Source organism: Macaca fascicularis, chromosome 8, assembly GCF_037993035.2.
Source record: "Macaca fascicularis isolate 582-1 chromosome 8, T2T-MFA8v1.1".
Taxonomy (NCBI): domain Eukaryota; kingdom Metazoa; phylum Chordata; class Mammalia; order Primates; family Cercopithecidae; genus Macaca; species Macaca fascicularis.
Genome location: NC_088382.1, coordinates 33,838,594 through 33,862,693, shown reverse-complemented (window position 1 = coordinate 33,862,693; position 24,100 = coordinate 33,838,594). Strand labels below are relative to the sequence as shown.

Here is a 24,100-nt window from a genome sequence, read left to right as displayed (position 1 = left end):
CCAGATCTGTTGTAAGGAGCACTTGAGTTAGGAGTCAGGAGGTTTGGGTTCTGGCCCTGGCTCTTCCATCTGTGCGACCTTAACCAGACAGCTTCACTTCAGATTTCATGTATTAAAATAGGAATGACACTAATACCTGTTTGCTCCTGGAGTTGCGAGGGTCAAATACTGTAAGCATTTAGTTTGTTGTAAACTGTACGGCTTTATTTACATCTTTTTTTTTTTTTTTTTTTTTTTTTTTGTGCCGACAGAGTCTCGCGCTGTCTTCCGGGCTGGAGTGCAGTGGCTCGATCTTGGCTCACTGCAACCTCCACCTCCCTGGTTCAAGCGATTCTCCTGCCTCAGCCTCCCAAGTAGCTGGGATTACAGGCGCCCGCCACCACGCCCCGCAATTTTTAAAAATTTTTTAGCGGAAACGGAGTTTCACCATGTTGGCCAGACTGGTCTAGAACTCCTGACCTCGTGATCCGCCCGTCTCGGCCTCCCAAAGGGCTGGCATTACAGGCGTGAACCACTGCGGCCGGCCTATTTAAATATTTTAGAGTCGTTTTTTAAAAGTCCAGATTAAGGTCCTGCCTTTGCAACGTGAAATAATAAGACACAAATGTTTCCTGTTCTAGAAATTCACAATCAGCTTGTTGCCCCCACCTTCTCACTTAACAATTCTCCTTTCTTGTTCTCGGCCCCACGCTTTCCCTCCTCCCAAGGCTGTCTCCTACCTTCCTCAGCGCAGTAAATCGTTCTTTTCTTTCAGATCCAACTCGAAATAGTAATACTGAAATGACATATGTTTTTATGACTTTACTATTTAAAAAATAACACACGTTTTCTCATTCTTACAATTGGGCTGGATGTGGATAGCTTTCGCAGCGTCCTCATTTTACTTATGAAATTGAATGTAGAGGCCTTGTGGGTTGCCTAGCCAGGTGGCTCTTAGGAATTGAAACTGAGGCCGGGTGTGGTGGCTCACGCCTGTTATCTCAGCACTTTGGGATGCTGAGGTGGGCGGATCACTTGAGGTCAGGGCTTCAAGACCAGCTTGGCCAACATGGTGAATGAACCCCGTCTCTACTAAAAGTACAAAAATTAGCGGCGCGTGGTGCTTCGCACCTGTAGCCCCAGCTACTCGGGAGGCTGAGGCAGGAGAATCGCTTGAGCTCAGGAAGCGGAGGTTGCATTGAGCCGATTTTGCCCTACTGCACTCCAGTCTGCGCGGCAGAGCAAGACTCTGTCTCAAAAAAAAAAAAAATTGATACTGAGAGAAGGCAGGTTTTTGATTCACCGTACAGTGATTGTTCACGCCTTAATTGGAATTCACTCTGATTATTTCTTACTAATGCTTATATTTTAAATTTTTAGCTGAATGCTCCATTTCCTCAAATCTAAGCAGCACGCAGACAAGGATTTATCCTCCATAACCTTTCAAAGCTTAGAGCACAGTGCCTCACAAACAGAAGACATTTAATAAAGGCTTGTGAAACCAGTAATAATGGGACCAGAGCAATTTAAAGATGTTGTTCCATGTGTTGTTCATTTAACATTTATTGAGCTATCTGTGCTTAGAAGCTTTCAAAGTATGAGTCTTTTTCCTCCCAGCTGACACTAGTCTTAACAGTGTCAAATTCATTTATATAGTCAGCTTGAGGTCTTCATAGACCCTCTGCAAGGTTCTAGCAGAGTTCAGAAGAGAGGAGTGTTTAGAATTCTTCTTGGTTGACCTGTAGCTTCCCTGGTTGTACTGAAGTTGCTTACAGTTGTAATTTTAGAACTGGACAAACAACCACAACATAGAAGTTGCCTCAAACCACCTCCATCCAAATTGGAAATTTTCTGTAGACTTTTATTTTTTTATTTTTTTATTTTTGAGACAGAGTCTTGCTGTGTCACCTAGGCTGGAGTGCAGTGGTGGGATCTCAGCTTACTGCAACCTCCGCTGGACTCAAATGATTCTCGTGCCTCAGCCTTCTGCGTAGCCAGGAGTACACGTGTGTGTCACCATGACTGGCTAATTTTTGTATTTTTTGTAGAGATAGGGTTTCACTATGTTGCCCAGGCTGGTCTCAAACTCTTGACCTCAAGTGATCAACCCACCTCAGCCTCCCAAATTGCTGGGATTACATATGTGAGCCACTGTGCCTGGCTCCCTGTAGACATTTCTAACAAATAGTATAATAATTCAGCCTCTTCATCACTTAATTATTAAGAGTTCACCAGTTTTAAAAATATGCTGTTTTATTTATAAGCAGTTCTGATGGTTCTCTTTTTTTGCAGTGAGCCTAAATCCACCTCCTTCGAATTTCTGCCCTGTAGTCCTCATGTTGTTTCTACAGCAATGTTGTCCAATAGAAATATAATGGGAGTGGGAAGTATGAGCCACACATGTAATTGAAAATATTCTAGGCTGGGTGCAGTGGCTCATGTTTGTAATCCTAGTGCTTTGGGAGACTGAGAAGGATTGCTTGAAGCCAGGAATTCAGGACTAGCCTGGGCAACGTAGCAAGACCTTATCTCTAAAAAGTTTTTAAAAAAATTAACTGTGTGTGGTGGCGTGTACTTGTAGTCCTAGTTAGTCAGGGGGCTGGGGTGGGAGGATTGCTTGAGCCCAGGAGTTCAAGGCTACATTGAGCTATGATCACGGCGCTGTACTCCGGCCTGGGCAACACAGTGAGACACTGTCTCTTAATTTTTTTTTAATAGCCATATTTTAAAAGAAAAATTGGTGAAATTAATGTTAACATTTTGTTTAACCCAGTATATTCAAAATAGTATCACTTCAACATGTAATGAATGTAAAATATCTTGTTAGTAATTAGTTTTTTTCTTTATACTAAATCTTTGAAATCTTGTGTGTTTCTACACTTGAAAGTCCATGTTAATTCTAACTAGCCACATTTCATGTGTTTAATAGGCACATGTGGCTAGTGGCTACCGTATTGGACAGCACAGTTCTGGAGCTTTAAAGAATAATTCTGTTTCTTTTCCTCCTCCTCCTTCCTTTTTTTTTTTTTTTTTTTTTTTTTTGGAGAAAGGGTCTTGGTCTGTCACCCAGGCTAGAGTGCAGTGGTGTTATCACGACTCACTGCAGCCTTGACCTCCCAGCCTCAAGCGATCCTCCCACTTATGCCTCCCGAGTAGCTGGGACTGTAGGCACACATCACCATGCCTGCCTAATTTTTTGTATTTTTTGTAGACATGAGGTATTACCACGTTGTCCAGGCTAGTCTCCAACTCCTGGGCTCAGGCATTCTACCCACCTCGGCCTCCCAAAGTGCTCGAGCCACTATGCCTGGCCTCTTTTTTTCCTATAATGGCTAGTACAGTGCTTGGCATGTAATGAGCACTATTGAAATATTTATTTGAGTGTATGAATAAGTGAATAAATACAAGTGCTAGAGAACTAATAATAAAAGGTAATTTTGTTTGGGAAGTAACTTGTTGAGATCTATGGATTTAGAGTGCAGGTTTGAGTGACTTGAATTTGTATTAAAGACACTTATTTTTTCTTTGTAGCATTATGGATCCAAGCCTGTTGAGAGAAAGGGAGCTGTTCAAAAAACGAGCTCTTTCCACTCCTGTAGTAGAAAAACGTTCAGCATCTTCTGAGTCGTCATCGTCATCGTCGAAGAAGAAGAAAACAAAGGTAGAACATGGAGGATCGTCAGGCTCTAAACAAAATTCTGGTTAGTAAAATTGGTTAGGACTGTTTGGTTTTTCTTCAGATTATTCAGGAGGAAACCATTTAGTTATGGCTAGTTCATTTTTCAGTTCAGCTCTCCTGTTGATAGGCACTTTGTTGAATATAAAGGATGAGACAATAAGAGAATTTAAGCTCTTAGGATGTTAATAGTCTTGTGCTGTAGTTGAAATTTAGGTTATTACCTCTTTAAAAAAAACTTTATTCAGGTTAAATTTACATACCATACAGTTCATTCATTTTAAGTGTACTGTTCAAAGATGTTTCATAAATTTACAGAATTTTGCAGCTGTTATTACAGTCCAATTTTAGAACATTCCCATCACCCCTGAAAGATCTGATGTGCCCATTTGCAGTGACTTTTCCCACCCCTGCCCCAGAAAACCAATAATCTGCTTTCTGTCTCTATATGTTTGCCTTTTCTGGATATTTCCTATAAATGAAATTGTATAATAAGTGGTCTTTTGTGTGTTGTTTTTTTTCTTTTTTCTTTTTTTTTTTTTGAGATGGAGTCTCGCTCTGTCGCCCGGGTTGGAGTGCAGTGGCCGGACCTCAGCTCACTGCAAGCTCCGCCTCCCGGGTTCCCGCCATTCTCCTGCCTCAGCCTCCCGAGTAGCTGGGACCACAGGCGCCCGCCACCTCGCCCGGCTAGTTTTTTGTATTTTTAGTAGAGACGGGGTTTCACCGTATTAGCCAGGATGGTCTCGATCTCCTGACCTCGTGATCCGCCCGTCTCGGCCTCCCAAAGTGCTGGGATTACAGGCTTGAGCCACCGCGCCCGGCCTGTTTTTTTTCACTTAGCATATTTTTGAGTTCCATCCATGTAGTATGTGTCAGTACTTCATTCCATTTTTATTGCTAAAGAGTATTCCATAGTATGGATATATGTACCACAGTTTGTTTATCCGTTCACCAGTTAACGGTTATTTGGATTATTTTCACTTTTTGGCTGTTTTGAATAGTGTTGCCATGAATATTCATGTACAAGTCTTTGTGTAGACTTATCTTTTTATCTCTTATGGATAGAGACTTAGGAGTAGATTTCTGGGTCATATGTCGAATTTATATTTAACCTGTTAAGAAACTGCTAAAATAGCTGTACCATTTTACATTTTCTCCAGCAATGTATCAGGGTTCCAGTTTTTTCTCATCGTTGCTATTGCTTGATATTCTTTGTCTTTTTTATCTTAGCCATTTCTATAGGTGTGAAGTGCTATCCTGTGGCTTTCATATGCATTTCCTTAATTAGTAATGATGTTGAACATTGTTTCATGTGCTTATTGACTATTCATATATATTCCTTGGTGAAATGTCAATTCAAATTTTTTTGCCCATAAAAAAAACTGAGGTATATTTCCTCTTCCTATTGATTTAATAATTCTTTATATATTCTGGCAATCATTCTTTGATCTGATATACATTTGCAAATATTTTCTCCAAGCAAATGCTTGTCATTTTACCTTCTTAATGGTGTCTTTGTATGTACAAAAGTTTTTAATTTTGATGAAGTCCAACTTACCAGTTTTTTTCTTTTATCATTTATTCCTGGTGTCGTATCTAAGAAATCTTTGACACAGGTCATGAAAATTTATTTCTGTGTTTTTCTCTTAAGAGTTTTGTAGTTTTAGCTCCTACATTTAGGTCTATAGTATGTTTGAGTTGATTTTTGCCTATGGGTTAGCATAAGGGTCAAAATTTATCTTTTTGAGTGTTCCTATGGAGTTGTCCCAGCATCGTTTTTTGAAATGATGATCTTTTCTCCTGTTGAATTGCGTTGCACCCTTGTTGAATATCAGTAGACCATAAATGAAAGAGTTTATTCCTGGAGTCTCAATTTGGTTCTGTTGACTTCTATGTGTGTCTTTATGCCAGTATTATTTCTCTTGAGTGCTGTAGCATTGTAATTAAGGTTTGAGACTGAGAAATGTAAGCCCTTCAACTTTGTTCTTTTTTATTTCAAGAATTGTTTTGGCTTTTCTGTATAAATTTTGGGATCTGTCTATCAACACCTGCAAAAAAGCCTGCTGGGATTTCCATAGGGATTGAATCGAATCTATAAATCAATTTGGGGAAGAATTGCCATCTTAACAACATTAGATCTTCCAGTCAATGAATGGATGGCTTTTAAAAAACTTTTTTTGTAGAGACAAGATCTTGCTCTGTTGCCCAGGCTGGTCTCAAACTCCTGGCCTCAAGCAATCTTCCTACCTCGGCCTCCCAAAGTGTTGGGATTATAGGTGTGAGCCATTGCACCTAGCAGTTATTTTATTCTGATTCAATTTCATTTATGAATTAAATTGTTTTCTTTGATTTTTTTTGGGTTGCTCATTGCTAGTATATAGAAACGAGTTTTTTCTTTTTCTTTTTTTTTTTTTTTTTTTTTGAGACGGAGTCTCGCTCTGTCGCCCAGGCTGGAGTGCAGTGGCCGGATCTCAGCTCACTGCAAGCTCCGCCTCCCGGGTTCGGGCCATTCTCCTGTCTCAGCCTCCTGAGTAGCTGGGACTACAGGCGCCCGCCACCTCGCCCGGCTAGTTTTTTGTATTTTTTAGTAGAGACGGGGTTTCACCGTGTTAGCCAGGATGGTCTCAATCTCCTGACCTAGTGATCCACCCGTCTTGGCCTCCCAAAGTGCTGGGATTACAGGCTTGAGCCACCGCGCCCGGCCGAGAAATGAGTTTTTTCATACATTGATCTTGTATTCTATAACCTGACTGAACTTGTTTTTTATTTCTAGTAGTTTTTTGTGTGGTTTCCCTAGGATTTTCTACGTCAAGATTATGTCATCTGTGAATAAGAACAGTTGTCTTCCTTTCCAGTGTGAACTTTTAAATTTTTATTTATTTTGCCTGTCTAGACTGGCTGTATGTTGGATATTTCTGCAGGTTTTGGTACATGCCCTTTCCAGTTGAAGAAGGTCCCCTCTATTTCTAGTTTGTTGAGAGGTGGGTTTTTTTGTTTTTTGTTTGTTTTCTTTTCTTTTCTTTTTTTTTTTTTTTGAGATGGAGTCTTGCTCTGTCGCCCAGGCTGGAGTGCAGTGGCGCAATCTTGGCTCACTGCAAGCTCTGCCTCCCAGGTTCACACCATTCTTCTGCCTCAGCCTCCCAAGTAGCTGGGACTACAGGCGCCCACCACCACGCCCGGCTAATGTTTTTTGTATTTTTAGTAGAGATGGGGTTACACCGTGTTAACCAGGATGGTCTCGATCTTCTGACCTTGTGATCCACCTGCCTCGGACTCCCAGAGTGCTGGAATTACAGGCGTGAGCCACCGCGCCCAGCCTTTTGTTTGTTTTATTTTGAGACAGGGTCTTACTCCGTTGCCCAGGCTGAAGTATGCGGCGTGATCATGACTCACTGCAGCCTCGAAACTCCCTGACTCGAGCGAGCCTCAGCCTCCCCAGTAGCTGAGACTACAAGCACATGCCCACCACATTTGGCTAATGAAAAATTTTTTTTTTTGGTAGAGGGTTTTTTTTTTGGTAGGGGGTTTTACTTTGGTAGAGGGTTTTTTTTGGTAGGGGGTTTTACTTTGTTGCCCAGGTGGGTCTCAAACTCCTCGGTTCAAGGGATCCATCCCCCTTAGCCTCCCAAAGTGCTGGGATTATAGGCATAAGCTACCGCATCTGACTGTCAAGAGTTTTAGTCATAAGTGGGTACTGGATGTTGTCTGATGCTTTTTCTGTATCTAATGAGATGATCATGTTCTCACCCTTTAGTCTATTAATATGGTATATTAACATTCGTTGATGTTTAGATGTTCAAACAACCTTGCATTTATTCCTGGAATAAAATCCTACTTGGTTATGGTGTATAATCGTTTTTATTTGTTGTGATATTCAATTTGCTGGTATTTCGTTCTGGATTTTTGCATCTCTATTCCCGAGGAACTTGATCTGTAGTTTTGTTTTTCTCTCGTGTCTCTCAGGGTAATTCTGGCCTCCTTAAACGATTTGTGATGCGCTCCCTTTTCGCCTATTTTCTGAAAGAGTTTTTGAAACTTTGTTATTTTTTAAAATGTTTGGTAGAATTCACTGGTGAAGCCATTTGGGCTTCAGCTTTCCTTTGTGGAAAATTCTTTGTAAGAATTTTTTCTTTTCAGTTTACTCAGATTTTCTATTTCTTTTTGAGTTAATTTTGGTACTTTGTGGCTTTTTAGGAATTTATTCATTTTATCATTTACATTATCTAAGGGTTTTCAAAGTATTCCCTTATAATCCTTTTGATTTCTATAAAGTCAGTAGTGATATCCCCTCTTTCTTTTTTTTTTTTTTTTTTTTGAGACGGAGTTTTGCTCTGTCGCCCAGGCTGGAGTGCGGTGGTGCGATTTCGGCTCACTGCAACCTCTGCCTCGCAGGTTCAAGTGATTCTCCTGTCTCAGCCCCCAGAGTAGCTGGAATTGTAATTGGCGTGTGCCACCATGCCCGGCTAATTTTTGTATTTTTAGTAGAGATGGAGTTTTACCATGTTGGCCAGGCTAGTCTTGAGCTCCTGACCTCAGATAATCCCCCTGCCGCTGCTTCCTAAAGTGCTGAGATTACAGGCTTGAGCCACCGCACCCGGTGCCCTCTTTCATTTCTGATTTTAGGAATTTGTGTTTTCTCCCTTTTTTCTTGATCAGTTTGGCTAAAGGTTCATCAATTTTGTTGATTTTTTTCTAAGAACCAACGTTTGGTTTCATTGGCTTTTCTGTTTTTTTTTTTTTTTAATTTTATTTCCACATCAGTATTTATTTTTTCGTTCCTTCTGCTTGCTTTGGGTTTAGTTTACGCTTACATTATTATCTTTTAAACAATGTCAGTCACTTAATTCACAGCTGAAATTATTTAGCTACTTCAAATTGTAGTAATAATAATTTCTATTGATGTTAATTTTTTACATATCCTACAAGCTGTTTTAATAACTGATTTTAAAGCAAAGATTTTTTAAAAATCAAAGTAGGCCTGTCATTCTTATATGTTAGGTTTGTCATTCCATTGAATTTTACTTAGAATTAACTCATTGTAAACAGAAATGTAAAAAACTGTTTTAAACATTAACATAGCCACTCTTAGGCTTAAGCCACTTGAGCCTTTGACCTGCTCAAGAATGTCTTTGCATTTTGTAGTTTAGGCTACAGGTATAGGGTAGCGAATTTCATCTTCCACACAAACAGGTCCCGGTTCAACAGCAGGAAGAGCCTTTCTAGGGCTTTACTTTTCTTTGGTTGGCCAGGGTTTTCCCTAACAGTCAGGATAGGATAAACTGTGTTGTGGTAAGAGTCCCAAAAATCTCAGTTTCTTAAAACAACAAAAGCTTGTTTCTCCGTCATACTACATATTTATCATGGTTTGGCAGGAGTCTTAGCTAGTTATAGTCACTCAAGGACCCAGGCTGATGGAGCAGCTGGTAGCTCAAATGTTTGTGAGCCCTGTGCTAGCAGGAAAATGAACTCTGGAAGAGCTTGCACTAGCAGTTAAGTGCTGTGGCCTGGAGGTGACACACGTCACATCCTGTCACAGCTGATTGGCCAGAGTTAGTCACAAGTCATTCATTGGCCCAAGTTATGTTCCCAACCATAGGGGGCTCTGAAGTGAATGCTTTCCTTAATGAAGAGAGCTGGAAATATTGGGTGTAAACACTGAAGGCTACCATGCCACTCTAGTTCAGGCCACGATCATTGGACTGCTAGATTAGCTGTTGATCAGGTCTCCTGGTTTAGCTGCTTTTGTGTTCATTCTTCATACGGCAGTGATTTTTCTCATTAGATCATGTTGCTTTCTGCTCAAGCTAATCGTTACTGTTTTTTAGATACAGTCCATGTTTTACTGCAGGCCACGTGTCTACCTGATCTGGCCTCTAATTATCTCTTAGGCATGGTATCATGCTGTTCTCCTTGTACTCTGTCCTAGTGATACTGACTTGTAGCTCCTCCAACATGCTTTATTTTCTCTTGCCTCTTGGCTTCATATTAATATTCATATTATATCATAATATTCATATTATTTCCTCTTCCTGGGATATTATTTCTTATCTCCTACCCTCTTTTGGTTCTGTCCTGTTAAAGTTTCAGCTTAAAAGTCATATTATTCTCATTCTTCAGTGTGAATTTAGTATATAACCTTTGAGTTCCCGTAGCACTCTTTCTGACAGAGCTCCCAATGTGCTCCATTGTAATGACGTGGTTCCTTGTTTGCCATTCTGCCCTCAGTATCTGGCCCAATTGCTGACATGTAGTAAGCACTCAATAAATATTTGTTGGATGACTAAATAAATTACAGCATAGGGTGGGGGAGAAAGTTGATAATGTACACTATTAAAAAATCTGGTTATTAAAGGACTTGCATACTTCCCATCTATTGCCAAGAATCCAACGTTCATGAAAATGTATATGGTTTTAACAGTGCTCAGTTCCTGGTTACCAAAGTATTTTATATACCCAAGCTTCACAAGTCCTTTTAAAGTTGGTTACGTTATTTGTGTTTCTAATGTGAGAATAAATATAAAAAAAACTTTGTGGAAGAGTTATTTCAGACTGGCAGTTAAGATTCTTTTTTTTGTTTGTTTGAGATGGAGTTTCACTCTTGTTGAGGCTGGAGTGTGATGGCGTGATCTCGGCTCACTGCAACTTCTGCCTCCCAGGTTCAAGTGATTCTCCTGCCTCAGCCTCCCAAGTAGCTGGGATTACAGGGGCCCCACCCCCATGTCTGGCTAATTTTTTTTTTTTTTGTATTTTTAGTAGAGATGGGGTTTCACCATGTCAACCAGGCTGGTCTCGAACTCCTGACCTCAGGTGATCCACCTGCCTCAGCCTCCCCAAGTGCAGGTGTGAGCCATTGCACCCGGCCAAGATTCTTTAAATTGAAAATAACAGATTTCCTCTCTTTACCACACAGTTATTTATTATACACAAAAAATTCCATCAGTAATGGAGATTTAAAAAAAAAGTCTTTTATAATACCTCGTGCTTTTTTTGTCCCCAGAGCCCTCTTAATATACCAGCTATTCTAATTCTCCATATTTGTTTTCAAACCTTACTCATATGTATATTAATTTATAATATCATCAATAATTGTACTAAAACTTTTATATGCTGAATTTATTTACTTTTAAATACTTTTCTATCTTGCCAGAATTTTCAGTTGCCTTTTTGTTGTTGTTGTTGCCGAGATGGAGTCTTGCTCTGTCACCCAGGCTAGAGTGCAGTGGTGTAATCTTGGCTCACTGCAACCTCTGCCTCCTGGGTTCAAGCAGTTCTCCTGCCTCAGCCTCCCAAGTAGCTGGGATTATAGGTGCCCCCCACTGCGCCCGGCTAATTTCTGTATTTTTAGTATAGATGGAGTTTCACCATCTTGGCCAGGCTGGTCTCGAACTCCTGACTGTGATCGATCCGCCTTGGCCTTCCAAAGTGCTGGGATTACAGACATGAGCCACTGTGCCCGGCCTTCAGTTGCTTTTTAATAATTCATTAAGTCGATGTGCCACATTTAGTTAAAAGCTTAGTTAACTATTTTCCATTTTTTGTTATTTTGAGTAATGCTGTTGTAAAAATCTTTGTACTTTGAGCTTTTTATATTTGAACTAAGTGCTCAGGATACATTTCCAGGAGTGGCATTTCTGACTTAGGGGTAGTATACTGGCTAAGAGCATGCTTTGGTTTGCTCATGGGTGATAGCAAAATAGTGTTAGGGGGTCACAAAATATATAGCCCTTGGAATTCAAAGAAATAAAACTACCATATTTCTCAACAGGTGTTGAGTGGCCCTATCTTTTGAACTTTTTTTTTCTTTTTTTTTTTGGTATTTTCACCGTTTTTTTTTTTTTTTTTAGTCTTTCTGCCTTGGTTATCTTAGCCTTTGAGGTATAAATAAGAGAGGTAAAATGAAAGAACAAACTCAGGAAATGAAGGGGTGTAGTAGTAAGTTTTAGTTTGAAAATAGACTAAGCCTTTCCTATATCATGCATTTCTAACTAAACAGTAAGTCAGTTTTGTGAGAATTTTATGCAAATATATATATAAGTGGAAGTATTTTACTTTGGGCTTAGAAACACATTTTAAATAGCATTTTTGTTACCAACACACTATTTTTTGGTCTACGTGAATTGGTTAGGTATAAAATTATCTTAGCATCATTAGCCTTGCTTGTGTTTTCCAGCTTAGCTTTCTTTTGCTGTTTAATATTGAACTCTAGGAATCTTTTATCCAGTTTTCGAAGTGTCAGTATTAAACAGATTGATAAATTCACATTTTTGAAGTTTTACTGTATATTTAATGACATGGCTACACACAGAAACAGTGCATATTTAACTTGTTTTTCCTCTTGTACTAGAAATCTTTTAACTTTTCAGTCAGAATTTGTTTTGTAGCAACAGTTGGCTTCAGAAGATTTTTTTTTCTCGGAAGAGGTTGAGCTGCTTTCAGAGATTTTGTTCATCTTCTGTAGAGTGTTAGACCACTTCAGTTTCACGTTTTCTGATGTTGTCCATCATGCTTCTAAGAGGGTTGGGTTCACTTTTCAGGTCTTTCACGGTTTTGTTTTTTACACAGCAGCAGCAGTCAAGCACTTCATAAAGGAAAGCCAGCACCACTAAAGATACCACTGTAAATATAAATAAAAGCAGGATGACAAAACAGGCAGTGTTCCAGTTGTCATGGAAAGGGTAAATTTTTTGAACTTGAAAACCAAGGTACTGATAAACAGAGGTAGTGGTTTCATTCCAGAGGCTGGAAGCCATTCTTAGAGATTCCACTTCTTATATTGCTCTTTTGAATCTATAAAAAAGGTAGAAAATGAATTTATGTAAGCAAACTACAGATCTATTAATTCAAATCTCAGTAGTAAGATTTCTTAGTAAATTTGTATAGGCAAGATGAATCTTCCTTAATTAATGCCTAAATGGTCGTTTTGAATTTTTTTGTATATCTGGGCCAACGTACTTAGTAAACCATACCCTGTTTTTTAATGTATATTATTTGCTAGATGAATATATATATATATATTTAAGATTCAGGCCAGACATGGTGGCTCACGCCTATAATCCCAGCACTTTGGGAGAGCGAGGTAGGCAGATCACTTGAGCCCAGGAGTTCAAGACCAGCCTGGTCAACATGGCGAAACCCGTCTCTACAAAACATACAAAAATTAGCCAGGCATGGTGGTGCGTGCCTGTAGTCCCAGCTGCTTGGGAGGCTAAGCCAGGAAGATTGCTTGAGCCAGGGAGGCACAGGTTGTGGTGAGCCAAGATCGTGCCGCTGCACTCTAGCCTGGACAATGGGAATGAAACCTTGTCTCAAAAAAAAAAAAAAATTCTTATACAGAAATTAACTGCTAATGGAAGGGGAAAAGGCAGCTGAATTGATTTAAAACTTGATTAAAGCAGTGGTCAGTGAGCTATTATCTACAACAAATCTTGGCGTTTTAAGGTTATGTTCTTCAAACTGCCCCTGGAAAAGCTTTTATCATTAGCCTTGTGAGTTCTTCTTACCTTTTTGGTTCAGTGTATTTCTGTCTCCTGTTTCCCCTCCTTTAAACTTTGATGACAGTTTATCTGTTGATCTGAATCAGGAAATAGTGGCTGAGTGAAAAATAGTAGAGAAAGAAAAGCCAAATAATGCCAGTTTTCAGAATGAGGATAATAAAATTTTAGCTTAGAGTTGTCTGTGAAAAGACCCTAATCTTGGGGTTGCAGATGTTAGTCTTAAGTGTTTCGTATACCTAAGTGACCCATAGACATAAATATTTTTAAAAACAGACAAATTCAGCCCTCCCAAAGGTATCAGTTATTAAATTATTGTTCCATTTCACAAAATAAGCTAGTGAGTTCAAGTTTCAGTGTTCTTGAATTAAGTTTAGCTCTTGTTGACCTGGTACTTGTTAGCTCTTATATGGGGACTGTTAGAATCAAAGATTTGTTAGTATGGAACTACAGTAATGAGGAACTAAATTAGTTTTTACTATCTTGATCTCTAACAGATATTTTAACACTTAGGTTTTAAAAATTATAAAATAACCTGTGCACTAAGAACATTTTGGAAATAAGAGAAGAAATGTAGTTCCACTTCAATAATTTATCGATTGTCATTCTGTATGCTTTTTCTTTACTACTTAGTTGTAAACAGGATTTTATTTTTATAACAAATGCTTATTGATTACCTAATGTGTACCAAATATTTTTGTAAATTCTGGAGATACCTTGTGTGTGAGAGTGTTTCATTTAATGAAAACTACAAAATAATATGAACCCCATGTACTTTATTTTTTTTTTCTTACTAGCCTTGTAGATACAGGGCCTCAAAAATTGGGTTAAGGCTTAGAATTGTTCCTCTTCAAAGAAATCTTTAGTAAAGGGTGAGAGATTTGTATGATCTGAAGAGAAACCAGAGTATCCCATGTACTTTTTTTTTTTTTTTTTGAGACAGAGTCTCGGCCTGTCCCCCAGGCTGGAGTGCAATGATGCGATCTCAGCTCACTACAACCTCTACCTCCTGGGTTCAAGTGATTCTCCTGCCTCAGCCTCCTGAGTAGCTGGGGTTACAGGTGCACGCCACCATGCCCGGCTAATTTTTGTATTTTTAGTAGAGATGGGGTTTCACCATGTTGGTCAGGCTGGTCTCGAACTCCTGACCTTGTGATCTACCTTCCTTGGCCTCCTAAAGTGCTGGGATTACAAGGCGGGAGCCAGTGTGTCCCCGGCCTCCCATGTACTTATAATTCAACTTCATTCATCAACTCTTGGCCCATCTCTACCTCTACCCGTTTGCTTCCACCCCATTGGCTTTTTTAAAGCAAATTCAAGACATCATTCACCTAGAAATATTTCGGTATATATCTCCCAATGGTGAGGACTCTATTTTTAAACATAACCACAGTATTATTGTCACACCCCAAACTCAAAGCCATGACAATATAATTCCTTAAATTTCTTTGTTTTATTAATAAATAAAAAATTTTGGGTTGATAAAATTATGTTTTCTAAGGTTTTTGTTTTCTTAGGTTTACTTTGTGAATCACTTCACCTCTGGATGGACTTGCCTCCTTCCTTTTTTCCTGCATTTTGAAGGTTAAAGTGATGATCTGAGCCAGAGTAAAGACTTAAATACATGTTTTCTTTTGGATTTAAGAATCCTGTTTTATCGTACTTGGTGACCCTTTGTCTTGAAGTTAGAGACAGACTGATGGGCAGTAATAGAATCAGTTGCTTCTTTTAGTTCAGGATCATGCAGAAATACATGGTGTGGAACAGAGATGTGTAACTTCCTATTACATTACAGTTTTTTCAGACTATACTCAGCGTTTCAAAACTTATCCTTTTATCCTTTGTATTTCCTCTTCAGAGTACTTCTTATAGAAAGTAGGGATGCTACCTTGCACAGTTCCAGGGAGCACCATTTGTATTGTGTTGTGGGGTGACATTCATGTAGAATATGATATAAGCGGTACCCCTTGTCTAATGTGAATATCCTAATAGGCTACAGCCCCTTCAACTTCTGGCTTGTTGCTGCCTCTAATTCTCATCAGCATGCACACAAATATTCAATTAACTCGTAGAAACTTATTTTTATTTTTTTGAGACAGAGTTTCAGTCTTGTTGCTCAGGCTGGAGTGCCGTGGGTGGCGTGATCTCGGCTCACTGCAACCTTCCCCTCCCAGGTTCAAACGAATTCTCCTGCCTCAGCCTCCTGAAGTAGCTGGGATTACAGGCGCCTGCCACCATGCACAGCAATTTTTTTTTTTTTTTTTTTGTATTTTTAGTAGAAATGGGATTTCACCATGTTGGCCAGGCTAGTCTTGAACTCCTGACTCCAGGTGATGTACCCACCTTGGTCTCCCAAGTGCTGGGATTACAGGCGTGAGCCACCACGCCTGCCCAGAAACTTATTTAAATGGAGACAAAAGTTAGGTCCTCTTTGACCCAGCTTCCCTAATAGAGTGGTGTCATGCATACATGCCCACATTCAAATGCCTTAAAAATGCTCAGCTTTTGGAGATCCTTTAAGATTTTTAGCATTGCCAAAATACAGATATTCCTGTGAGGGGTAGCACACATTATTTTTACTTAAGTGTAAATGAGTTTCAGGTCATTTTTGAAGAACAGAGTTAATGAGAGTGAGAGGGAGAAGAACAGACCTTTTGGGAAACCCAGTGCGCTGCACTTGTGTGGGTGGGCAAAGAGCAGAAGGAATTGTTTGGGCGTCTGTCCAGTCACTTTACCTGGGCTAGTTGAGGATCACCCCAGCATTTATGGAAATATTCCTTAGACTTTCTGTTAAGGCCTTCCAGGTCGAACCCTTTTTAAAATCTGGAAATTTCTTTTGAATCCTTCTCTTCTAAACCTGGCATTAGAAGTAACTGCGAGGAGAAGGATGATAGAGAAAAGAGACTAGAGAGAAGCATTTCCTACATTCTGCCTCTCAGCTTAATCTGCCTTATTGGTGAAGTTAATGTTAATTTAAAATGTTTACTATTGATTTAAGTAACATTATTATAGTCTTTATTTATTTATTTATTTTTTAGACAGAGTCTCACTGTGTTGCCCAGGCTGGAGTGCAATGGTGCAATCTCGGCTCACTGCAACCTCTGCCTCCTGGTTTGAAGTGATTCTCCTGCTTCAGTCTTCCTGGTAGCTGGGATTACAGGCACCTACCACCATGCCTGGCTAATTTTTGTATTTTTACTAGAGACAGGGTTTTACCATGTTGGCCAGGCTAGACTCGAACTCCTGACTTCATGTGATCTACCCACGTGAGCCACCACACCTGGCCTTATTATAGCAATTTTATTTTTATTTTTATTTTTGAAACGGGGTCTCTCTCTGTCGCCCAGGCTGGAGTGCAGTGGCGTGATCTCGGCTCACTGCAAGCTCCGCCCCCCAGGTTCATGCCATTCTCCTGCCTCAGCCTCCTGTGTAGCTGGGACTACAGGCGCCTGCCAACACGCCTGGCTAATTTTTTTTTGTATTTTTAGTAGAGACGGGGTTTCACCTTGTTAGCCAGGATGGTCTCGATTTCCTGACCTCGTGATCCGTGTGCCTCGGCCTCCCAAAGTGCTGGGATTACAGGCATGAGCCACCACGCCCAGCAGCAATTTTAAATAAATAAAAGTGCCTCTCAGTTGTGTCTCCTTAACATAATATCCCTTTAGTGTTTTTTCTTTTCTTCTAGAAATTGGCTATATAAATCTATAACTTGGATCTGGTTGAAATTATGCTGAAGTCATTACTTTGTATTTTAATTTATTGTGAGTAGACCTTTTTTGTTTGTATTGACTTTTGGGGAGAACTTATAAAGATCAAGTTGCCATTTCAAAATGGCATTTTAGAATGGGCCGGGCACAGTGGCTCACACTTGTAATCCTAGCACTTTGCGGGGCTAAGGCGGGCGGATCACCTGAGGTCAGGAGTTTGAGACCAGCCTGACCAACATGGAGAAACCCAGTCTCTACTAAAAATATAAAATTAGCTGGGCATGGTGGTGCATGCCTGTAATCCCAGCTACTTGGGAGGCTGAGGCAGGAGAATCGCTTGAATCCGGATGGCGGAGATTGTGGTGAGCCAAGATTGTGCCATTGCACTCCAGCGTGGAGTGAAACTCCATCTCCAAAAAAAAAAAAAAAAAAGATATCTTATCTACTTTTGAGGTACAAGTGAACTGCTTAAAATATTTTCAGGTCCCCTGGCCTCAAAAATAGAAAGAGGCAGTCAGGAAGGCAGACAGATACATAACTAAATTCAGTTATTTGAGGTTAACTTGTGTCCATTAATGAACTATTCTTCTGGTTAAATTAATATGGTATATCCACACAATTGAATCATAGGTAACTGAGTTTTAGGAAAGATATTTAGGATATGTTCTTAAGTGAAAAAAACAAGGTGTAGGACAATGTATATAGGAAAAGGGGAAATATATACTCTTATTTGCTTGTATCTGTACAGAAATCTTGGAAAGACCTACAAGAAATTAATCACAATGATGGTGTGGATGGGGATCCATAGGGAGGAGAGTGAGGCACAGGGATATGTTTGAGGCTTCTTAACCTGTACCTTGTGTTCTTTTGTTTTTTTCAACCATTTGAATATATTATTTATTTGAAACCTAAATAAATCATCTATTTTTAAAAGGAGAAATAAAAAGTACTATTCCTTATTCTTGGCTCTTTTAAAAGTCTGTTGTTAGCCAACAATATGGAGTAGTATGGAGAAACCATTCTTTTATTCCTTTCCTTTTTTTTTTTTTTTTTGGCTTTTCTCCTTTAATTCAAAAAGATAAAATCCCTTTGTGCTTTCAAAATGTAACACATCTAGTTAAATCAACTATCAATATTGACTTATTTGATGCACTATAATACAAAACTTTAGCCTAATAAAACTTATAAAGTACTGCTGAGTATTCCTTTGCTTTCTTAATAAACCTGCTTTCACTTAAAGCCTGTTGTTTATGTATCTATTTAATGCATTTATTGAGTATTCTGGGTTCCAAAAAATTCAAATTGGGATTAGGAAACACTGTCATTCTTATTAGACTGTATACTTTATTCACACATAAAAATGCTTATAATAATTATGCTTGGCCAGATGCAGTGGCTCATGCCTGTAACCTCAGCACTTTGGGAGACTGAGGCAGGAGGATCACTTGAGCCCAGGAGTTTGCTTTTGGTTTGAAACAGAGTCTGGCTCTGTCACCCAGGCTGGAGTGCAGCGCCACAATCTTAACTCATTGCAACGTCTGCCTCCCGGTTCAAGTGATTCTCCTGCCTCAGCCTCCTGAGTAGCTGGGATTACAGATGTGTACCATCACGCCCAGCTAATTTTTGTATTTTTAGTAGAGATGGGGTTTCACCGTGTTGGCCAGGGTGGTCTTGAACTCCTCACCTCAGGTAATCCACCCACCTTGGCTTCCCAAAAGTGCTTGGATTACAGGTGTGAGCCACCGTGCCTGGCCAAGCCCAGGAGTTTGAGACCAGCCTGGGCAATGTGGGGAGGCCCTGTCTCTACAAAAATAAAAATTAGCTGGGCATGATAACCTGCACCTGTAGTCTCAGCTACTTGGGAGGCTCGGTTGGGAGGATAGCTTGAGCCTAGGAGGTTAAGGTTGTAGTGAGCTGTGATTTCTCCACTGCACTCCAGCCTGAGTGATAGAGTGAGTCCCTGTCTCAGAAAAAAAAACCAAAACAAAACAAATTACGCTTGTGGTAATGACTATGGGTAACGCCATAGGCTACCTCCAAAGGCACTTATATGCTTTGCTGGAAGTGTATAAGCAGTTTAAGAAAGTGTATAGGTCAGGTTTATGTTGTAAATGATGATGATTTGTCTTATGAGTGTATTGATAACTGAACGGCTCAAAACATTGATTGTTTGTTAGCTTCTGGGCATATCTGAAAAAAGTAAACACTGTAATATGGAGTCATTTACCACCTTAAATTTAGTGTGGCACGTCTTTCAAAGTATGGTAGAGCTCTGGTAATTTTTGATGTTTAATTTAGGGTAAAGGCTAAATCTTACTTTCATGGATTAGGCATAATTAAGCATGCAGAAAGAAATATACCATTAGGCCTGTAGTCCTATCACTCCGGGAGGCTGAGGTGGGCAGATCACCTGAGGTTATAAGTTCAAGACTGGCCTGACCAACGTGGCGAAGCTCCATCTCTACTAAAAACACAAAAATTAGCGGTTGTGATGGCAGGCGTGTGTAATCACAGCTTCTCAGGTGGCCAAGGCAGGAGAATCTCATGAACCTGGGTGGCAGAGGTTGCAGTGAGCCACGATTGTGCCACTGCACTGTAGCACTCTAGCTTGGGCAATAGAGTGAGACTCCGTCCCCCCCGCCAAAAAAGAGAAATATATCATTAGGATTTTCTCCTATCCTGAGACTTAGTTTTGAAATTAAAATGTAAGTTTATATTAAGCAAATGCTATAAACATTCTTTATGAAAAACAAGAGAAAATCGTGTTTTTTTTTTAAAAAAAGTAAAACAGTCTTTTTCTGGACTTCCCTACCCATGCTTTATAATTTGATTACAGGAATGGGGAGCTTTAAAGTAAATCACATAATTTTTTTTAGTGTATGTGTTTTAGTTTTGTTTTATGTTAACTTTGATATGTTTTCTCCCATTTCCAAAGGCCCTAGTGGAGTGTTGATGGGGATGGGACTTGGAACTGTTCTGGAATCTTTGGGTTGCCAGATGAGAATAAAATTATGCTTTTGCTGTATTTATGGTAAAAGCCTTTGAATTGAATTCTCAAGTGCTTTTAAGCATATCACTTTGAAATGTGATCAATTAATTGTAATAGCCTGTAAATATAGAGCAACTCAGTTAATTTAAGCTCTGGAACTTAGGCCATGTCTCTAGTCAGTTTGGTGAAATAGCAATGAGTCTCCATCTGTGCTAACAATAGACATATTCCTAGCAAAATGTAGGCTGATGATAAGGGTGTTGAAACAATGTGGGTGGTAGGGGTTTCTGTTTACAGTTTACCTGAAATTTGAGTTGTAAGTTAACTGTTTTATTTGACAAAGTTATTTTTATTTTATCTGAGACTTTTCTTTGGTGCTTGTGTACTTTCTGTAGCAAGCACAAATGGTTTCTAGGTAATTAACCCCACTGTGCTGAACGTGGACAGATCTAATATCTTGTTACAGCAACCTCTGGATTTTGCAGGGGATACTTTGCTCAGGCTAACTGAATGCCGACTAAGAAAAGTAATAGAAATTATGAAGGAAAAAAAGCAAACCCTTTAAAGATTGAATAAACTTACTGGCAAGGTAAAAGGGCAGAAGTTGGCTCTTTAGGTCAGATATAGTATGTGTGTCCTGGAGTTCTAACATCTAGTAAATAACTAAATTTTCATGCTTGAATAGTATAAAATTAGAAATTTGGTTAGCAGTTGATACTAATTTTTAATAGACATGAACGATTGCTCTGAGCCACGAAGATAATCTTGTTACCTAGAAAGGTACTTACTCTCCTTTCTTAACCGGTTCTTCTTAGGACATATTTTTGTTTTAAAATGCAGCTTATCAAAAGGGCTTACTTTGTATTTATTTTGAAGATCAGTTTAAGAATGACTGCAACATTATATTTAAATGGTGTGATAAATTGATATCAAAAATGAAAGGCTATTTAAGAAGGTTTTTGTTTAATAGCGTGACTTGTATATTATGAGAGGTAAATTTCACAGTGAAGAATTATTTTAATTAAAATGTTAAGGAAGTCTGAAGCTGTATAAATTATCTGTTTGGTTGTAGTATAATGCAGCCCATTTTGCGATACCTTTTATGGTCTTTTATATAAAAATTGTGATAATTTCTTAGCATTCTCTGCATCTACGTTCAAAGTAAAATAAAAATAATTTTGGAGTATATTCTCATATTCTAAAAAATGTAACAAAGTTTCTTATAAGTAACTGTTTTTTAGCAGCCAATATCATCTGCACATAGAATCAGAAAGCTTTAGTCTGGGATTCGCTTTTGGTCTAGGTTTTTCTTTAAGAAAAATCCTTTGTTAAGACAGACCAAACTGCAGAAATGAAATCTCTCAGAGAAAATGAAATTAGCAAGTAACCAGTTAAAATAAAAAGCTGTGGTTTACTGTAAGGTCTGGATATAGATCAGGTTCATGTAAAATGTAATGAATTTTCCATTAAGGCACAGATGGTAAGGGTGCTTATCAAATAGCACAAGGCAGTCTTCATATTTTCATAATAAAATCCTACCAAGCAGTGAAACGAATACATTGCTTTTTCTTGATATTTAGTAGTAGCAAAGCTTTCTGGTTGATTTTTCAGGGTAAAATATTTTCCTATTGCATCATAAGGACATGTACCACTAAATAAAAAAGATCATATAAACCTACCTCTTGTCTGAGAGGATGCTGTTGAAGCGATGGTATCGTCTGTTTGTAATGCAGTCTAGTGCACAGCCAAGATGGAGCTGTGCTTCTATTGGTCGAACCACAATGGAGCTGACAGTTTCCTCTATGTTCATTTGCATTAAGTCCTGCCACCCTTAAGAGTAAATCATTCATAAACTTGAATAGAACTGTCTGGGGTATCAACTGTCATCCCTTCTCCTTTATTTTTTTGTTCTTAATCTAAATTCCTATATAGGAATTTGTGAGTTACTAACAAATTGATGATTCTTTAGTTTTTCATTATAAAATTTCAGATCCTTCAGTGAATACTTCAGTGCTAGGGCTGGAAGGTAATGTCGGGAGAGGTAGTAACCTAGGAAACAAACAGTCCAGGTTTGCCAGCCTGATATTTCCTTCAGGAAGTGTGCTTAAAATCTCATATATTTTTATTTTCTTGTTCTTCCTTTTCTTTCATTACTTGTTCCATATATAAATTTTGCCCTCTGGAAGTGGTTATTTCCATGTGGTGGTTTGATTTAGGAGGAATTATGAAGGGAAAGAATTGACTTTTAGCCCTGCAAGTTGGAAAAGGGCTCATTTAGGTAAATATACTACCTGCCTTCAAAAAATAGTCTCTAAAATGTAGATGGCAAAGTGATCTCTAGGTTGGCTCTTTAGAGACAAGAGTATTTTTAGTTACTGTGTATTATTTAGAGTTGTGGTCTAAGCACAACAGAATGAAGGTTTTTAATTATGGGAGTGGCTATTACAACAGCAGCAGACCAGGTACATGCTATGTAGACTTGCTTTTTAAAATTACAGATGAAGGCTGGGTGCAGTGGCCCATGCCTGTAATCCCAGCACTTTGAAAGGCTGAGTCGGGTGAATCACAGGGTCAGGAGTTCAAGACCAGCCTGGCCAAGATGGTGAAACCCTGTCTCTACCAAAACTACAAAAATTAGCCAGGCACGGCAGCAGGCGCCTGTAATCCCAGCTACTCAGGAGGCTGAGGCAGGAGAATTGCTTGAACCCAGACGGCAGAGATTGCAGTGAGTTGAGATTGTGCCACTGCACTCCAGCCTGGGCGACAGAGACTCCATCTCAAATAAAGTAAAGTAAAATAAAATAAAACAAAATAAAATAAATAAAATAATCTGGCACATTAGTTTCTGGGGCCATAAAGGAAGTCATGGAAATATCTGTATTATAGTCATTCATTCAACAAATATTTATTGAGTGTTTACTAAGCTTGACATTAAGTTAGTAGTAGATACTAGAGACATAAGCATCATGTCTCATAAGCACAACTGTATGTGATTCATAATTGGCCGTTTGTGTGGTGTTGGTCCTTAATATATTGTCATCTCTTTTTTCATAGTCTTCCCAGTTGTGTACAGTATGGGGTAAGCTTAATATTATTTTACTAAATTTAAACAAGGAAACATTAATTGTGCAGTCACAGATTTCTGTACTTGGACAAAATGGCCAGTTTCAGATGGAATAATCTGTGTGTAAAGGCTGTTTATCACAGGGTTTACACTGGATTTGAATCTACTTTGCTGCTTACTACCCTCAATTTTATTGTGTTTAAAAGGGGACAGTAATACTTCTTAAGTTGGATTTTTGGGAGGGATTACATATGAGTATTTACCATGGTGTTTAGCAGATAATAAAGTTACTTTTATTATTACAGATATGCTGAACACCTTTGGAAGATGAACTACGTAGGTATTATTTCATAATTGAAATAGTTTATGGAAAAGTACCTGTAAGGCATTCTTTTTTTTTTTTTTTTTTTTGAGACAGAGTCTCGCTCTGTCACCAGGCTGGAATGCAGTGGCGCTGTTTCGGCTCACTGCAACCTCCAACTCTCCGGTTCAAGTGATTCTCCCGAGTGCTGAGACTACAGGTGTGTGCCATTATGCCCAGCTAATTTTTGTATTTTTAGTAGAGACAGGGTTTCACCGTGTTGGCCAGGATGGTCTTGATTTCCTGACCTCATGATCTGCCCACCTCCGCCTCCCAACTTTAAGGCATTCTTAATGTTATTGTTACTTTTGGAAACATGGTAGACTTCAGTATGCCAATTAATTAAGATTGTAACAAAGTTAGTTTTAAAGGAAAATTGCAAATGAATTTTCATTTTAGTCTCAAAAAAGCATACTCAATAAAGACTTCACTAATCTCAAAGGATTATTATATTGCCATCTAGAAACTGTTCTTTTGGATCTCTGACAATTGTTACATTTGACTTGTGGTTGTTCTAATGCAATCTTTTGTTTAAATTATTATTACCAATCTGGTGCCAGAGATTGGTTCTCCCCTCCCCTTTTACTTAACCTCTCTCTTTGTGGATCAGCCACATGGGAACTTTATAATATCTGATCTCATGCCTTGCTAATAGAATGTGTACTTCTAAAATGTTTTTCTAGTATTTATGATGGATTTTTTACTGTTCCTGCTTATGACTAATGGAATGCGTTTGTGATGCATGGTGACATTAGGGTTTCTGCCTATAAGAATGCAACAAAGTGATAGATGTTCTGAAACAAATGATTTTTTTCTACAGGTTTTTCCACACC

At 38.9% G+C, this 24,100-nt stretch overlaps 2 protein-coding genes and 1 non-coding gene across 8 annotated transcripts in view; 1 reads left to right on the top strand and 2 right to left on the bottom strand.

The window, feature by feature from the left end:
* GTF2E2 (general transcription factor IIE subunit 2) overlaps window positions 1-24,100 on the top strand; it is an 84,231-nt gene that overhangs the window by 1,187 nt on the left and 58,944 nt on the right. For all 4 annotated transcript variants that reach the window (XM_005562991.4, XM_045398100.2, XM_045398099.3 and 1 more), the window contains exon 2: window positions 3,511-3,680. In XM_005562991.4, the coding sequence (XP_005563048.1) occupies window positions 3,515-3,680 (166 nt within the window). In that variant the 5' untranslated portion in view covers window positions 3,511-3,514. The remainder of the gene's footprint in view (window positions 1-3,510; window positions 3,681-24,100) is intronic.
* On the bottom strand, window positions 11,911-21,589 carry SMIM18 (small integral membrane protein 18). Of its 3 annotated transcripts, none has more exons than XM_005562989.5 (3): window positions 21,522-21,589; window positions 13,156-13,245; window positions 11,911-12,442 (listed from the first exon to the last, which is right to left on the bottom strand). In XM_005562989.5, the coding sequence occupies exon 3, from the start codon at window positions 12,403-12,405 to the stop codon at window positions 12,118-12,120; it is 288 nt and encodes a 95-aa protein (XP_005563046.1). In that variant the 5' UTR covers window positions 12,406-12,442; window positions 13,156-13,245; window positions 21,522-21,589; the 3' UTR covers window positions 11,911-12,117. The 3 variants fall into 3 exon arrangements, with proteins under 3 accessions (XP_005563046.1, XP_005563047.1, XP_045254037.1); XM_005562990.5 differs by having other exon boundaries at window positions 13,156-13,226; XM_045398102.3 differs by lacking the exon at window positions 13,156-13,245.
* On the bottom strand, window positions 13,943-14,056 carry LOC123575447 (U5 spliceosomal RNA). The gene has a single exon (XR_006700721.1). It is a non-coding gene; the product is annotated as a U5 spliceosomal RNA (small nuclear RNA).